This window comes from Penicillium subrubescens, assembly GCF_028828155.1.
Source record: "Penicillium subrubescens strain IBT 31985 chromosome Unknown utg000005l_segment0_segment0, whole genome shotgun sequence".
Taxonomy (NCBI): domain Eukaryota; kingdom Fungi; phylum Ascomycota; class Eurotiomycetes; order Eurotiales; family Aspergillaceae; genus Penicillium; species Penicillium subrubescens.
Window position 1 is genome coordinate 3,858,999 of NW_026643155.1, and position 16,845 is coordinate 3,875,843.

The following is a 16,845-nucleotide window of genomic DNA, read 5'->3' on the forward strand; positions in this document are numbered from 1 at the left end:
CATGGCGAAAATTAAGAAGAAGGGTATGCATTGTCAATGGATGGATCAAGTGAATATTGCTAATTATCTTTTCAACAGGTACCTCTGGCCAGGCCAAAAACTATATCACCCGTACCCAGGCCGTGCGGAAACTTCAGATTTCTCTGCCCGATTTCCGTCGCCTTTGCATTTTCAAGGGTAAGATCATTCATTTTGAGGTCTTGGATGGACTGCGATCCTAACCATATGCGTGATGAATAGGAATTTATCCCCGTGAGCCCAGGAACAAGAAGAAGGCCTCCAGGACTTCCACTCCCAACACCACCTTCTACTACACCAAGGACATCCAGTATCTGCTCCACGAGCCCCTACTTAACAAGTTCCGTGACCAGAAGGCTCTTGCCAAGAAGATCGCTCGCTCCCTGGGTCGTGGCGAAGTCAGCGACGCTGCGCGCCTCGAGAAGAACCACGCTCCCAAACTTACCCTTGACCATGTCATCAAGGAGCGCTACCCGACTTTCATTGACGCCCTTCGAGACCTCGACGATGCTCTTTCTCTGCTGTTCCTGTTTGCCACCCTTCCCTCTTCCGACCATGTCCCCCACAAGACCATTGCGCTTTGCCAACGTGTCTGCCACGAGTTCCAGCACTACCTGATCACCACCAACTCCCTGCGCAAGTCCTTCCTCTCCATCAAGGGTATCTACTACCAGGCCACCATCCAGGGCCAGGATATTATGTGGCTGGTTCCCTACCGATTCGTTCAGCGTGTCAATGGCGATGTTGACTACCGTATCATGGCCACCTTTGTCGATTTCTACACTACCCTGCTGAGCTTCGTCAACTTCCGCCTGTACTCCTCGATCGGATTGAGATATCCCCCGAAGTTCGACACCCGGAGTGATGAGAACGGTGCTGAGCTGGCTGCCTTCACCCTCGAGGGCCGCAACGTCACTGAGGCCCCCAAGGCGATCGAGTCCAGCAAGGCCAAGGCCATCGACACTAACAAGGAGGTTTCGAAGGAGGTTCAAGCCAAGGTGGATAAGGTTATCAAGGCTGCTGGCCTGGATAAGACTACCGATGAGCCCATGGCGGATGCTACCGAGGAGTCAAACGATGCCATTGACCGTTTCGAGCCTGCTGCCCCCGAAGCCGACACCCTTCCCCAGCCTGATATGAGCGGCAAAGATGCTGGCGCTCTTTTCGCTCCCTTCACCTTCTACATCTCTCGTGAGGCCCCCAAGGCCCCTCTCGAGTTCATTCTGCGCGCTTTCGGCTGTAAGCGTGTTGGTTGGGACGCCGTGATGGGCGACGGTGCTTTCACCCACGATGAGACCGACCCCCGCATCACTCACCAGATCGTCGATCGTCCTCAGCTCCCCGAGGGCTCTCTTCCTCCTGTCCCCGCCGCTGCTGAAGGTGCTACCCCCAAGGTGAAGCCCGGCACTCGCATCCCCGGACGCACATATGTTCAGCCCCAGTGGGTCTGGGACTGCGTTAACGACGGCAAGCTGCTCCGCGCCGATCTTTACGGCCCCGGTGCCACTCTTCCCCCTCATCTGAGCCCCTGGGTCAAGGCTTCTCGTGGTGCTTACGACCCGCGTGCCAGCTTGGCTGAGCAGGAAGACGAGGATGAGGCTGAGTTGGCCGAGGAAGATGACGAGGCCGAGGATAGCGATGAGGAGATGGAGGATGAGCCTGCCGCTGTTGAGAAGCCCGTTGCTGAGGAGTCCGAGGACGAGTCTGTCGATGGTGGTATGGATATCGCTGGAACCGATGACGACGAAAGCGAGAGTGAGGAGGAAGATGAAGAGGAGGAATTCCCCGGCGTCGAGGAGGAAGCCGCCTCTGAGTCTGATGATGACGACGAGGCCGCCCGCAACCAGCACCAGCGCGAGCTCGAGGCTGAGGCCGCCGGTCTGCCCTTCTCCGCCGGTGCCACTGATGAGTCTGCCAAGAAGAAGTCCGCCAAGTCCAAGAAGGTTGCTGCTAAGAAGCGCCAGGAGGACGAGGAGCTTGAGCGCCAGAAGATGATGATGAGTCGCAAGAAGCGCAAGCTGCTGGAGAAGATGATGTATTCGAACAAGAAGACGTCCGACGAGGCTGCCAAGCTCCGCTCAAAGCGACGCAAGCTTGAGAAGGGTGAGAAGGCTGGTCAGAAATAGATCTGAGCTGGGCCGTGTCAAAACTGTGAAGAGTGTTTATTTTTCATTATGGCGTTTGCGGATGGGAAAATCCCCTGTATATGCATGTCTAAAAATTTATGTCATCGAATTTAATCGTTTCATCACCACATGCATTCTCTCGTAGTCCCTAATCCCAATGTACTGAATTGTAAACATAGTTTGTGAGTGTCATAACTGCCTCTGGTCGATTTCTCTCCAGTTGTCTCCGAAGAAATTCCATGTCACGTGACATCATGATGCTGGTCCACTCGGTCAAATTTTTGATGCCTTTATGCCTTAACTCCTCATCAAACTCCTACACAAATGATCGGATCTTCATTTTTCAACCAGATCACCAATTTAGCGTGATGCTTGATCACTTCAGACGACTCAGAAAGCAATATTTGAATTGGAAAACACTATCAACGTGATATGAACAAGCCACGGCCCTTGTGTATCATACATCAACCACCCAAGTCTTCGAGGCATGTCCTCATTCTCAGATAATCAGCAACCATCTTCATCTCAGTTCTACCCACCACAGTCAGCACAGCCATATAATTCAATATTTGGCGGTCCAAGCAGCGATGTTGATACACCACCATCTTCTCTGCCGGAGCCACTTCGGAGGTCTCGAAGATCTCTATTCGGCGGCCAGAGCGGACTTGATGTTATTCCAGAGCAGGGAAATCTCTCCAGCTCCATGGATGTGGGTAAGATCGAGGGAGAAGAAGAAGAAGATGAATTTGACGTAATTATGCGGGAGAGGCCGCTGGACGCCTATTACGGGTCTGTCGGAGACAGCTTTCGAGGAAGTGATGAAGCCAAAGACGAAGATGATGACGATAGTGAGCCCGAATCAGATACCGGCCCTCAGTGGAAGGGCAAACAACCGATGTTGCCCTCTTCGCCCGTGGAGACACGACCTCCGCCAATGGCCACGACATACGTACTTGATCGCGGCCTTGATCTGCCAGCTGGTGCGGAACGTCCAAATCGCTGGACTGGAGCCCCTTCCACGTACAGGCGACTTACTACCGACGAAAGGGGAGCCTACGAAGCAGTGGTCACAAGTCGAGCTAGAGACCTTGCAGCTCACCTTTACAGCGCTTATACAATTCGCACTCAGCGTAATCAAGCCCGAGGCACGTCTCAGAATCGTCAAGAGGCTGATGCACAGGAGCGAATCTTCCCTCCTCGGCGCTGGGTCGCATGGCCGAGGCCTGCTACTTATGTGCCACGCCCTGACGAGACTATTCACCGACAATTGGATGGACCCGGTACGATACGAATGCCACCTGATTTACGTCCCAGCTCGGACCTGGAAGAGTCTATTATTGCAAATATGATGAAGCATGCCAAGCAAACATTCATGGCACGTGAATGGGATCTGGAAGAGGTGAGGGTTAAACGTGTGAGGAGAGAAGGTGACCCCGAAGACATGAAAGATGAAGACATGAAGGATTTCGAGGACGAGAAGGATGAAGATCCCAAACCAGATGCAGTATCGCTTCAACCAGTGGTCCAAGCCGATGACGGTACATCCAGACAACAGCTTCGTCCGCTATCCCGTAATATTATCACTCAAGTGGACCGCCTTTTGATGGGATTACACCATTCTGTGAAGACCCGCTTTCACGATGACGACTCCGGTAGTGACTCCGAAGGCGAAATGGACGATACAGACTACAACGAGACATCCCGATCGCGATCTCGACCGACGAGTGGGAGCAGAAGCCGGTCACGAGGCCGTAAACGGGCCCGCCGGCAATCAACTCACTCGCGGACGTCTAGTCATCGCTCTAGAAGTATTCGATCATCTACTGCCCCCAGCACTCAGGATGGAAGTGTGCGCAATACTTCGCGATCTCGTGGAAGATCCCGTACCTCTCGAGGCAGTGGTGATTCCACGATGAAATACAGACTTGGTCTTCGTGACTGGAGCGAGGTCATGGGCATTGCTGCTATGATGGGTCTCCCAAATGCTGCGGTGATGCGTGCCTCCAAGCGATGTGCCGACCTCTTTGAAGAAGACATGACGTTCCGTACCTTCCACGAAGGCCGATTCAAGAAGATCTCACGCCCAGAGGAAAGATCTCGGTCTCAGTGGGAATGGGAGTACCGTGAAAGTGCATCCGACGCCGAAGTCATCCCCGAGTCCGAGCCGGCAAGTCCACCACCAGGTCCTAGTACAGGCCCAGGTCTATCCCCGCGTAAACGCAAATCTCAACCCAGGGTGCGGTCCCGGTCGCAATCACAATCACGGCGACAGCGCTCAACTTCAGTGGCGGCTCCGGCAGCTTCGAATGTTGCAATCGTGATACCAAGCTCTGCTCCTGCTCCTGCTCATGCTCCTGCTCCTACTCCCGTTCTCGAGAATCAAATTGATCCTGAGAGCCAACCCCCACCCCCACCACCTCAAGCCTCACAAGTGCCTCAAGTGCCTAAAGGCAAGGGCGATCACCGTAAAACAGATATTGTCTGCCCGATCAAACGATGCTCTCGGCATAGGAATGGCTTCTCACGAACATGGAATCTCAACTTGCATATGAAACGGGTACATCCAGGGTATACGCCTGGAGATCGTGAGCGATCTCGGTCCCAAAGCACGCCCGGAGGTGTTGAATTAATTGAGATCGACTAGCGATAGACTTCTTGTACATAATGATATCCAATCTTGAGTTCTTCTCCAAAGTTCATGTTTCGTCGTGTTCTAGATGTTTTGTTCTTCTCTCATTTTAGTTCTGAATGTTCACCAAACCCGCTTCGGCTGGTCCTTCCTAAAACTGGATGTATAGTTACTCCATACTAATGGTGTGTTGGAGGAGGACATCGACATCGGTAATTCCATTACACTATCTAAGCCCGGGGGAAACTGTATGGAATTTGATTTGCACATAATCCCGAGTCTGTAACATCCAAAGCTTACGATTGGATAAATCTGCCGGTCGGAGTAATTTATGAAATTCAAATACGAAAAAGTGGAGAGCTCCCCAGCACACTTCAAAACCATACTTGCCATTGAGTCAATTGATCAACTATTAAAGGACATATAAATGAGATAAAAGAGAAAAGATGTAGAGAAAAAGAAAATATTCTGACTCTCAATATCTACCAAGTTGAGCATCAATTCTTTGGCCAAAGGGGAAGAAACCAGTTCCCCTCAGGAATGACATCAACCCTCAATCAGCGTTCTTCCCCAATCCGCAATCTGCCCCCCGCTTAGCATCTAGCTTCCCTTCTGAGCTCCAGGTCCAGCCCAAGTTCAAAACTCTTGACACATCGGCGTGAACCCCGTCCTCGGTGCTTCTCGGGCCCAAAGAGCAATCACCATCAAGCGCCACAGCTCCAGAAAAACGGCGACTGTCCCTCCGTGAAGACCGAGCAACCCTGCATAAAGCCGTCTCCAAATCCCCTCCCCGCACATCTGACCGATCTGCTCCGCGGCTTCTTCTCGCTCTTGTACTATTAGTCCCTCTCCTTCAGTCCCCCGCAGCCCTCGGATCCCTTCATAATGGACCGCATTGTCCGTCCTGTCGCTCGCCAATTGCTGCGACCTCGTCCGCGTTACCCTTTCTCCGTTCCTTCTGCGCCCGCTGCGAAGAGACTATACACCATGGGACACAGCAAGCCTGAGGTGCGTTGCCTGCTGATTGGGAGATGTTAGAGGTGCTCGGGAGACGTTCTGACTTTGGATATGCAGTTGAAAGATAAATCTCTCTTCATTGAGAAGTGCTATGTCAATGGCGAGTGGGTTGATGCCCAGTCGGGCCAGACCTTCGAGGTCCACGGTAAGGATTGAATCAATGGGAGAAACTAGCGGCGCTTCATACCGATGCTAATTCCCTGTCTATATGTACAGATCCCGCCACTGGCGAGCTCATCGGAACATGCCCTGAGCTCGACACCGCCGACGTTGAAAAGGCCATCCAGGCCGCCTCGGAAGCTTTCCCTTCATTCCGCACAACCCTGGCTCGCGAGCGCGCGCGCATGCTGCGTCGGTGGTACCAACTCATGGTTGATAACGCAGAGGACTTGGCGAAGCTGATTACTTGGGAGAACGGCAAGCCATTGGCTGATGCTAAGGGCGAGGTGAACTATGCCGCCAGCTTCTTTGAGTGGTTCAGTGAGGAGGCGCCTCGTACATACGGCGACACTATTCCCGCCACGGTGCCAGGTAACCGGGTCATGACCCTCAAGCAGCCTGTTGGTGTCTGCGGCCTGATTACGCCGTGGAACTTCCCCGCTGCGATGATCACCCGCAAGATCGGCCCGGCCCTGGCGGCTGGCTGCACTGTCGTCGCCAAGTCTCCTTGCGAAACTCCCTTCACTGCCAACGCTCTGGCCGAGCTTGCCCACCGGGCGGGTATCCCCAAGGGTGTTGTTAACATTGTTACTGCTTCTAAGAACACCCCCGCCGTTGGTGAGCTTATCACTACCCACCCGGAGGTGCGCAAGGTCTCCTTCACTGGCTCGACCAACGTCGGCCGCCTACTCATGAAGCAGTCTTCTTCCACTATCAAGAAAGTCTCCTGGGAGCTGGGTGGTAACGCCCCCTTCATCGTGTTCGACGACGTTGAGGACCTCGATGCTGCCGTGAACGGCGCCATCGCCTCCAAGTTCCGTAGCTCCGGCCAGACCTGCGTCTGCGCCAACCGTATCTATGTGCAGAAGGGTGTCTACGATGAATTTGCCAAGCGTTTCGTCGCCAAGGTCAAGGACTTCAAGCTCGGAGGTGGCTTCGGGGAGGGCATCACCCACGGTCCTGTCATTCACGAGCGCGCTGCTGCAAAGGCCCACGAGCACGTTCAGGACGCAACCTCCAAGGGCGCCAAGGTCGTCATTGGTGGCCAGAAGGCGTCCGCTCTGGGGCCTAACTTCTACGAGCCTACCGTGCTGACTGGCATGACCAAGGAGATGCTTATCGCCTCCGAGGAGACCTTCGGTCCTGTGGCCGGTCTCTTCCCCTTCGAGACTGAGAAGGAGGTCGTCGATCTTGCTAACAAGGCCGAGGTGGGTTTGGCTGGATACTTCTTTAGCGGTAACGTGCGTCGTATCTTCCGCGTTGCCGAGGCACTGGAGGTCGGCATGGTTGGCGTCAACACTGGGTTGATCAGTGATGTTGCCTCGCCGTTCGGTGGTGTCAAGCAGAGTGGTTTCGGTCGTGAGGGCAGCAAGTATGGTATCGATGAGTTTATGACCATTAAAAGCGTCACTTTTGGCGGTATGGGGGAGCCTCTGCAGGCATAAGCTTCCTATGTATAGTGGACTTGATTTAGACTTGAAGTCTTGGAGATTTACCGCGACGATTTTCTGCGATATAAAAATATAACGAACCTTTCCTTCATCTTCATACCTTCCCTGCGAATCCAATCAAATACCGATGAAATACACCCCGTAGTTGTTCTACTATCCTCTTATACTCCTTTGCCACACTTAGGCCTTGTCACGTGACGGCGCAATAACGGTGCGAGAAGGACGCGGCCTCGACCGCCTTCATTGACAGCAGCCAGGCCTCGCAGATACATCGAATTCACATCTAACCCTTCAAGGGGTTGACAGTTTATGCAATCTTCTGTAATGACATGAAACTGCCAATATGCGTCAATCATTAAGTCTCCTGGCGGCTGTCTCCCGCACCCAGCCATCAAAATTGAAGAAGCCAGCGATCAGTCTAGACCATGTAAGTGGAACGCGATCCGTCCCCCAAGCCCAACAATGCATGAGAACGAAACTAATAGGATGTACAGTTCATCCAAAGACAAAGGGTACTGTCATTATGGCGTGAGATCATGAGAGCATTGTACAGTACGATGACCCTTGACTACCAATGGTACCCTCTCACCCCAAGCCACTAATCTCATTTTTACTATTAGAAGCTCCACCTTCTCCGACAAGAGATGAGCTGCGCGCATATGCTCGACATGAATTTGAGCGGAATCGTGACGTTTCAGATTTGGTACGTAGCCCTCCCTGCCCCGGGTTCCAGGTAAACGAGGTTGGCTAATTTGGTCTTTGACAGTCTCACATACGCTATCTGATATCTGTATGTTGGTAGTTTTAATTGAGAAGAAAAAGTGTTTGAAGTGGATGCTAACTCTCAGAAGACAGGAAAATCTGAATTCGAGACTATGAAACGATACATCGATGAGCAAATCGCTAGGTGAACCTTCTTTTTTCAAACGCTTAATATCCATGTTAGATAGAATACTGTACATTATCAAAGAAACCTTTATCTCATAAATCAAAGCTAGGGGTATCAAATCGTTAATATCCGTGACCATCTGTCACGCGATCCCGTCGTGCTTAAGCTCCTCTTATGGCTTCCACGCGCGAAGGCTGTGAACCGCATCCGCCTCGTGAATCGGCCGAGACCCAGCTTCCCAGAGTCCTCGAGCTGGATCGTATTCCGTAATCATCGGTCTTGACTCCATATCTGGAGAATTTGAGTATGGATTTTGGTAGGTCATCATGGGATAAGTTGAGGGCCCATCCGTGGGAAAGATATTCAAGTCATCGAGACCGGCCAAGCGAGTGCAACACATTAGGATCCCGATATAGGTGATCACAATGCAAAAGAATGGGAAGATGACTTCGATGTAGTGGATCCATCGCGGGAAAATAGTTCCACCATACCCCAGGTAGGCGACGATATCCCACTGAATAGTGATAATCGCCCACATCAAGTTCATGGCGAAGAAGCCGATGCTTCCAAGCAAAAAGGAGGATGCGGATGGCTATAGTAAACAGAACGAGTTAGTCAGGTCTTGACCTGGATAGTGAGCTACCTATATCTGACATACCTTTGCCTTCCTATCAATCCTGGAAGTTCTAACCATCAAACAAATTCCCCAAATCATAATTTCCAAAGACGCAAGCCAGGTGTAAAGCGGTCGAATAACTTGTATCCAATGCGAAGCCAACCTCTCCCGCGGGTTAACGTCATAGTCTTTGACTGTATTTAAGACATATGTAGCGAATTCCGCGACACAGATCGGAATCATCAAGCCAAATATTACTCCGTGGAATAGCATCAAGCCGTCTGATACTCGACCGGTAGACCGCTCCTGGAACAGGAAGGTGAGCCGGTAGAAAAGATAGAGTATCATGCATAGGGCGAGGAGGTAGGTGAATTCTTGCAAGATCAGAGCAAGTTGAAAGGCCATTTTTACTGTTGCATCGGTTAGATAGATGCAGTTGACGATGGCGGATAAGAGGTGGGATCTAGATAAGTTCGGGTTTCATGAGTATCAGGTCTGTCAAATAGGAGATTTGACAGATTTGGGGGTCATGGGAAAAGTAAACGGTCTCATTACTCACATCATGTATAAAATGATTGATGCGATGAAGGGCTTGAAAAGAATGGCGGGGCGTTGCAATCCACGTTTACGAAATAGGATCGCAGCAGTCAGAATTCCCAGCAAGGCGAGGATGAGGAGAAAGTCGAACGCCGTCCGAACTTCATAGAATGTTTTCCATCTTCCCAGAGATCCAGCACGGTATGTATCATTCCAATTTTGTGGATTTCCGTAGCGTTTAGCGAGCATCTTCGTTATCTGTATTGAGTGTGGTCCGGGCATAGACCACACTACGTGCTAGGTAGGAGATCGAGATTAACGGGTACTGAATGTTTGCCGTTGAGAATTAGTTCGGTGGTATTGTTGCGAAAAGGAGTAACAAAAACACGATTCAAAGAACAAGAGTCGATGGTCAAACATCTCATCACTGGCAATGTCGTTATTTGTATAACCATAATCTTGCTCGTATTCTGAGGCTGTTTTTTGTGGGGGCGGAACCATTTCATGCCCATTAGACAGCGCAACAACCGGTCGGCACATAATGAACCTATCACAAGCAATGTAAGTGGCCTTAGTAGCTGTCCAAAAGCTGGCTATGTCAGTAGTTGGCCCTAGGATGGCTGTACCTGGGCACTGTCAAACCCCGTCTGTGAGCCTTACGGGGAATTGACCCACGGACCAAAGTCCATGCACCCGCTGCGCCTCATATGAAGTGCTTCGAGTGTCTGGGCGCCCAGATACTAATGCCGGGCAAAGGAGGCGCATTTGTGCCCTGGGCATCATTTTGGTTTTAAGCGTCTATTTCAGGACGCGCTTGGTCCTCGGAGCGTCATATTCATGACAATAGTGGTGATCTATCTACTGTACATTAATGATGATGCCAGGGTCTGACATGTTGAATGTTCCAACCAATGAGATTCTTCTATATTAATTTGTAGACTAATTATTCACACGTGGAAATCCTAGAGCGGAGAGATCTATCACTAAATATTTTCTATAATCACATCTTAAACACGCTATGCCAATTCACCAAAGAGGAGAAAAACTGATCAGGACTCCATCTGGGGCTCATTAGCCTCTGGCTTCGCGTGGGCGAAAGTCTCAATGAGAGTTTTGGCCGCATCCTCGCCGAAAAACATTTGTTCCACGTTCATGCCATCTTGAATGTGCTCACGTCCGCGAGGGAGCATCTCGGCCTCATATGCAGTGATAGCTCGCTCCAGCGCCTCTGCATCCATCGTTGCATCAAATTCCACATCATTCTTGTCGCCTATTTCCACGGATATGCTCTCAAACAGTCGCAATGCGTCGTACATGGCTTCATTGACTCCCCCGCCATTTGGTGATGCAGGGTGCGCCGCATCTCCCATGAGAGCAACGCCAGGAGAACGCTTCCAGACATCCTTGTTCTGGACATCATCGTGAGCAGCTTTCTCGGCCTCTGGCACGAGCAAATCAGGGTTAAGTTTGCTCCAAGGCCAAACACGCCAGGGTCCCTCAGCATGGGCGACAAACTCGCGGAGATGCTCTGCCCAGTTGCCATAGAACCCAGCAGGTGCAAGTAGCGCGGCACGAGTCTTGTCGGTATTGGTCACGTCGAGTTCACCCCCGGGTCGAGTCAGGTCTTGTGGGCCCTTAATGCCCATGTAGACACGGTATGAACGATCATGCATTTGCTGCACGCATAGAATGGCGTCAGCGCTCATGGCGATCGAGTTTCCGAGGCCAACCATCTCATGCGCAGCCTGGTACCGTGGATTGTCGAGGGACAGCTGACCCTCGATGAACATTTTCCCTGCATAGTGGGGCTTGGCAGGCGTGATCTTAAAGAGTTAAGCGTATGGTTTGACGAAAGTCACTGCAAAGATCATGCTTACCAGTTGTCGCACTTTACTCCAAGCGCCATCAGCACCCACAACAAGTCGGAATCTAGTCTCTGTCGAACCATCTGCAAAGTGCAGAACGATGTCTCTGGCATCGGTCGGCTTTTGGTTCGTGTCACGCTCGATAGCACACAGGGCCTTCCCCCAACGGATCCGATGCGATGGGATAGAATTCAAGAGTATCTGCCGCAGTTGGAGACGGTCGATCTCAGGTGCATCGCGTTCTTCGCCGAATTTCATGAAATGTTCACCCTTGTAGCTCTGGACAACCATACTCGTGGCATCTCTTCGGGCAAGCTTTTCGAATTCACCGTGTAGACCAGCACGTCGGAGTGCTTCCTGGCCTGTGCGGCCGTGAATATCCAAAGTTCCACCCTGGAAGGCCGGTGCTGGGACTGCCGATGCATCGCGTTCGAATACGATGTAGTCAATGCCAGCACATTCGAGGAGGCGTGCGAGTGTAAGTCCACAAGGACCGCCGCCGACGATGGCGATTGGTGCAGGCTTTGAGTTGGACATCAGATGAGACTGCAAGTGACACGTTCTGAACTTAAGATAAAACGTTTCGCTTTCATAGACACTGCGCTAGGGAAGCTGTATGACGATTGAATGGTCAGATGAAATGTTTAGCAGTATGGACTCAGACGCTGCGACGTCGAGACTCTTTATACTGACGATCGGGTTTTGGTTTTGGCTTCTCCGGCGCCATTTGCGGACTTTGACGATGACCCATATTGATCTAGAGGTTTTTGAGGCTCAAATGTATTCCTTAAGTGTGCATCGACGTGCAAATATTGATACTCGGGTGGTAGTAAAGCCCGAAAAGTATAACTGTGGGCCAAACTCAATGCGCCGTCGGACATTAGAAAATCCCGAGGTTGAAAGGGAACGAGTCCGAGATCCCGAGACCGTTTGGTTGTTAAGGACCAGGGCCCAACAGATAAAATGTCTCTAGGAGAAAAATTGCAGCATTGGGGTCCCTCATCAAAGGCTAGATCGGCAGATTTAAGATATCCAGAATCTTGCTATCGTCATTTGTTAGCCTGTAGTATAGCAAAGTCCACTGTATATTGTATGACAAAGGCCAAGGTCCCCCGCGCGAGCGGAAGGTATCTCTGTACACCAATCCAGGGTCATATCTCAGGCCATCCTTGATCTTTCATAATTCGAAATATGATAGGTATCAAGTTCTAGCTATCCTCTTGTTCAATGCCAGGACTTTGCTTGAAAATGCCGAGTCATTGAGGAAGATCACCATCGTTCGGGGACGTCGATCATTCGAACTGATACGATCAGTGGAGTGGAGCTTTGATCTCTATGATATCAACAAAGGGGTGCGAACAGAACCTAGTCCGAATCCTTGCTCTACCTATAGCTCACTACCGACCCAGCATCGTGTATCATCGATCTACAATTGTTGTTCCCGTGCCTTATCACAAACACCCATTGAGGAAGTGTTGATCGTTCGGGCTCTGGTTTGCCACCCTGCAGTACTCGTCATCTCCAACTGACCACCACCACCTCCATTTTATTCCCCGCGTACCTTGAATGGTCTGCCAATAAAATTGCTTTTTGCGATGGTGTCAGGCACCTTTGGACGTGCAATAATGCCATGGTCTATTGGTCTTGGACCAAATTACAAGACGATCATATTCCTTGGCAAAGGAACCTAAACAAGTACTTTCGACCAGATGCCGCTTAAAATTCCCGCCAGTAAGGTTAGAGCGGCCGAGCTCAAACGGATCGGAAGATCCTTGTATCATAATTTCTAATTGGCTTTGGGACGAACGGCTGAGGCATCCGTTGCTTTGAAGGTGGGGTGGCAAAACCCTGTGCTTTCGTTTACCAGGTTATGCTTCAAATCAAGCCAGCCGTCCTTGGCGTGCGCGCCTTGGCTAAATAATAATCGTCATACACCCGCACGGTGGTCTCCGCTTTCCGCGTGTCATCTTTCGTTGTAGCCCCTTGAGATAGATTCCAAATATTAAAAAGTACGTACACCTTCCACAACCTTATCTTTTCAGTTTCCTCATCCTATCGCTTCGATATCAACCAAATATACTCTTCTCTCAGCTATCAACCCACAATGGCAACACTACTTTATCCTCCCGACTCGGGCATCGCCCTGGGTGGTTCAACCAACCGCTCTTCGCTACAGCCATTACAACCATTACAGCCTTCTCCTCTGGGTACAACTGGACTACCATGGCTGTCACCTTTTACTCTATCACAAAGTGAGAAAGACTTTCTTCTGGGGAAGCCATATGAACAGCAAGTTTCGAAGGCCTCCAATATGCCATCTATAAGCCTACAGTCCGAGCCCCCAAAACAACCAGTTCAACGGTCTCGTCGGTCCTCGACAAGGTCCACCAAATCCAACGAGGATATCAGCCCCGAGAGGGCCAAGCATCTCGAGCGCAATCGCATTTCCGCCAACAAGTGCCGAATGAAGAAGAAGAAGGAGCACGCAAGGATGCAGACTTTGCTGAACACCGAAACAGCCAAGCGCGATTCCTTGATGTCTGAAGTGGGACTATTGAAGGACGAACTGTGGTACCTCAAAAACATGATCTTTGAACACGCCAAATGCGAACATCAAAGTATCAACAACGAGCTGGCTAAGATGACGCAAAGCATCCTTGAAAGCAAGTCAGGGCAGACGAAATGCCCCTCTCCTACCTTTTCAACAAGTACGTGGTCCGACGGGTCGGTACTGGAGGAACCAGGGGCACCAGAGCACCCAGTTCCCCTTCCGGCAGGGGGTGTTGGCTATGGTGGATGTCCCGAAGCGATGTTTGATAATTTTCTTAATCTGGCAACCCTGTAGCTGGTCTTAGCGCCAGCTTGACGACACTCAAAACTTGCAGGACTTGTATTATCGCGTGTTTTTTTATCGAATTCATGATTGAACGTGACACGACACCACTGATGTCATACGACCCCCGAAGCTATAGCAAGCTAGTACAAACATAGCTATGTTCCTTGTACTCGGTACCTTGACTGATGGAATTCAGGTTCCATGCATGGTAGCTCAAGTCAACATCGCATATCAAATCCGCGGAGTTTCTAACCGGTTGTGATACACAGACATCATTCAATTATTTCGGCTCAACTTGCCTTCCAATCAAAATATCATACCAGTGGGTCATCTGTCTCGATGGTTGGTTCACCAAACCCCGCAAACGAAAGCGACAGCCGCGTTGTCAGAGGCGTGGTGATTAATCACCAATCATGATGGTTGGAAGAAACGTCTTCCAGTTCCGGATGCCATCGGGTCAAACGGGATAGTGGAGAACGGCGGCTGGTCGATTGATTGGAACAAACAGCCGACCAATCAATTCTAAAGGGTGCGCCGATCATGTGGGGCTATGGGCGATCAGCAAAGCAGCTTTAAGAACTGAAGCCCAAGAAGTCAAAAAATGATTATTAAGAGCTTCTGATCTATTTTTTCTCTCTCTTCTCCGGGTTTCATGTATCAGCCACCGATGTCACATGGTGGCCTTGCCACTAGCCACAGACATAACATGGTTGTGGATCTATGTATGGTCATCTTTTGATATAACCGCATCATATCCCACCTATTACTTCGTCATTTCTTCGATGATCCACCGAAGCTGAACACTAGCCGCAAACTACTCCATGTTTACGATAGGAAGAATTATCAATTTTCCTGAAATTACTCGACAGTCACCATGTCTAGATCATTGGGTACAACACCTATCCCTGGGCAGGGCATGGCCCAGTTCACCCAGAAGAACATAATGGGGACACTGTTTGAAACTACAGAAAGGTTCGATCAGCTCTCCCAACTTCCGCTGAAGCCGTATTCTGATGTTCTTAAATCCTAGGTATCAACATTTGGAGCCTGTTGGTATGGGTATCTCTGGACTTGTTTGGTATGGTGATTACCTCAATCGCATCCATGGACGGATGGTGCCTGACTGAAGCTAATTGTATGATTCCAGCTCCGCCCGAGACCAAATTGGGCACCAAACTGTTGCAGTAAAGAAGTTGTGCGAACCCTTCAAGACAGACAACATTGCAAAACATATGTATCGTGAGGTCAAATTATTGAAACAACTTCAACATGACAATGTTAGTAGTCCAGTAAATTCCACTAGATACTGTAATACTGACAAGTATGCAGATCATTCATTTAAACGACATTTTCATATCTCCATCTGAAGAAATGTAAGTATATTCTTGCCTTACTTAAAGGGGCTGATCTAATACCTCGGAAGTTATCTCGTCACCGACCTGATGGCGACAGATCTCCACACTCTTTTGGAAGCAAAGAAAGTCGACAATCAATTTACGCAATACTTTTTATATCAGATAATGGTAATCATCAATCACGAAGCCCATCCTCAATTGTCATTCTGATGCTGACTTTATTCCTAGCGAGGTCTCAAATACGTCCACTCAGCCGGTGTCGTCCATCGTGATCTCAAACCAAGCAACATCCTAGTCAACGAAAACTGCGATCTCAAAATCTGTGACTTTGGATTAGCCCGGGTACAAGAATTACAAATGACAGGTTACGTCGCGACGAGATACTACCGAGCACCAGAGATCATGCTCACGTGGAGGCGATACAACGAGAAAGTCGATATCTGGAGTGCTGGATGCATCTTTGCCGAAATGATGACGGGTCGACCACTGTTCTTAGGGAAGAATCATATTGACCAGTTCTGTGTTATCACGCAGCTTTTGGGGAATCCACCGGATAATGTTGTTGCCAACATTACAAGTCAAAATGTTAGTGACTTAAAACCCCATCCCTACCTACCATGAACGGTTTATTGACTTTCGCCCGACCAGACTTTGAATTTTATCAGATCTCTTCCTAAGAGATCTCGTAAATCTTTAGCCACTCTTATCCCCACGGCTAGCAGAAAAGGTATTCAACCCTTCCATTCTATAAGATCAAATTCCGCTGAGTTATTACTAACTGGCATAACTAGCGATCAATCTACTGGATAAGTTACTCCAATTCGATCCACAGAAACGCTGTTCTGCCGTCGACGCACTCGAATCCCAATACCTTGCTCCATATCATGACCCTGAGGATGAGCCTGAGGCACCACAATCTTTTGACTGGTCATTCCTGGAAGCCGATCTTCCTGCAGATGTCTGGAAGACTATCATGTACGCGGAGGTATTAGGTTATCATGAGAAATCCGGCGCGCCGTTCCAGTTGACTGCGCCATTTGATGGCATGGACTTAGGTTGATTTCATTTATAATGGTGGTTTCTTATCTCTTTTCTTTGTGAGGTCACTTACACGTTGTTCGAAATTCTCTTCTCATCTTGACGAATTGGCGGGGTGTGCTGTCCTTTCCTGGAGGCATTTTCTTCTCTATTTGCGGTGATCAATCTTCCATATGAGCACTTTTGCTTTAATTTTGAAATGTATGAAGCATTCTGACCGCCTGATTTGATTCCACATAGTCTCGAAGTTAGAATCCTCGAAGCTAGAATACGTAGAGATCTAAGCTGCCCGATTCTGTACAGTACAAG

The 16,845-nt window shown here is 49.9% G+C and overlaps 8 protein-coding genes across 8 annotated transcripts; 6 read left to right on the forward strand and 2 right to left on the reverse strand.

Annotated features, from left to right (window-relative positions):
- Position 1: 1 nt before the first annotated feature.
- nop7 (mRNA-binding ribosome synthesis protein NOP7) lies at positions 2-2,144 on the forward strand (the record flags this gene model as incomplete). The annotated part of the gene is made up of 3 exons (XM_057153847.1): positions 2-23; positions 79-177; positions 241-2,144. 3 exons carry the CDS (start codon positions 2-4, stop codon positions 2,142-2,144), a joined length of 2,025 nt encoding a protein of 674 aa, XP_057008185.1.
- Positions 2,145-2,631: 487 nt separating this feature from the next.
- Positions 2,632-4,788, forward strand: N7473_007908 (uncharacterized protein; the record flags this gene model as incomplete). Its single annotated transcript, XM_057153848.1, has 1 exon — positions 2,632-4,788. The coding sequence occupies one exon, from the start codon at positions 2,632-2,634 to the stop codon at positions 4,786-4,788; it is 2,157 nt and encodes a 718-aa protein (XP_057008186.1).
- An 870-nt stretch (positions 4,789-5,658) lies between these two features.
- Positions 5,659-7,394, forward strand: N7473_007909 (NAD-dependent succinate-semialdehyde dehydrogenase; the record flags this gene model as incomplete). The annotated part of the gene is made up of 3 exons (XM_057153849.1): positions 5,659-5,781; positions 5,848-5,935; positions 6,007-7,394. The coding sequence occupies 3 exons, from the start codon at positions 5,659-5,661 to the stop codon at positions 7,392-7,394; spliced, it is 1,599 nt and encodes a 532-aa protein (XP_057008187.1).
- A 349-nt stretch (positions 7,395-7,743) lies between these two features.
- Positions 7,744-8,311, forward strand: N7473_007910 (LYR motif-containing protein 2; the record flags this gene model as incomplete). Its single annotated transcript, XM_057153850.1, has 5 exons — positions 7,744-7,827; positions 7,895-7,952; positions 8,021-8,103; positions 8,167-8,190; positions 8,252-8,311. 5 exons carry the CDS (start codon positions 7,744-7,746, stop codon positions 8,309-8,311), a joined length of 309 nt encoding a protein of 102 aa, XP_057008188.1.
- A 150-nt stretch (positions 8,312-8,461) lies between these two features.
- Positions 8,462-9,691, reverse strand: N7473_007911 (uncharacterized protein; the record flags this gene model as incomplete). The annotated part of the gene is made up of 3 exons (XM_057153851.1): positions 8,462-8,881; positions 8,948-9,368; positions 9,465-9,691. 3 exons carry the CDS (start codon positions 9,689-9,691, stop codon positions 8,462-8,464), a joined length of 1,068 nt encoding a protein of 355 aa, XP_057008189.1.
- A 666-nt stretch (positions 9,692-10,357) lies between these two features.
- Positions 10,358-11,942, reverse strand: N7473_007912 (FAD-dependent oxidoreductase). The gene is made up of 2 exons (XM_057153852.1): positions 11,320-11,942; positions 10,358-11,265 (listed from the first exon to the last, which is right to left on the reverse strand). The coding sequence occupies exons 1-2, from the start codon at positions 11,842-11,844 to the stop codon at positions 10,492-10,494; spliced, it is 1,299 nt and encodes a 432-aa protein (XP_057008190.1). The 5' UTR covers positions 11,845-11,942; the 3' UTR covers positions 10,358-10,491.
- Positions 11,943-13,411: 1,469 nt separating this feature from the next.
- N7473_007913 (bZIP transcription factor) lies at positions 13,412-14,152 on the forward strand (the record flags this gene model as incomplete). Its single annotated transcript, XM_057153853.1, has 1 exon — positions 13,412-14,152. The coding sequence occupies one exon, from the start codon at positions 13,412-13,414 to the stop codon at positions 14,150-14,152; it is 741 nt and encodes a 246-aa protein (XP_057008191.1).
- Positions 14,153-15,017: 865 nt separating this feature from the next.
- On the forward strand, positions 15,018-16,558 carry N7473_007914 (uncharacterized protein; the record flags this gene model as incomplete). Its single annotated transcript, XM_057153854.1, has 8 exons — positions 15,018-15,115; positions 15,174-15,221; positions 15,291-15,420; positions 15,473-15,516; positions 15,567-15,666; positions 15,727-16,083; positions 16,147-16,225; positions 16,290-16,558. 8 exons carry the CDS (start codon positions 15,018-15,020, stop codon positions 16,556-16,558), a joined length of 1,125 nt encoding a protein of 374 aa, XP_057008192.1.
- Between the last annotated feature and the right edge of the window lie 287 nt (positions 16,559-16,845).

Coding starts and splice junctions, on each gene's coding strand:
- N7473_007912 (XM_057153852.1), bottom strand. CDS start 11,844: ATGTCCAACTCAAAGCCTGCACCAATCGCCATCGTCGGCGGCGGTCCT. Junction 11,266..11,319: donor GGAGTAAAGTGCGACAACTG/GTAAGCATGATC, acceptor TAACTCTTTAAG/ATCACGCCTGCCAAGCCCCA.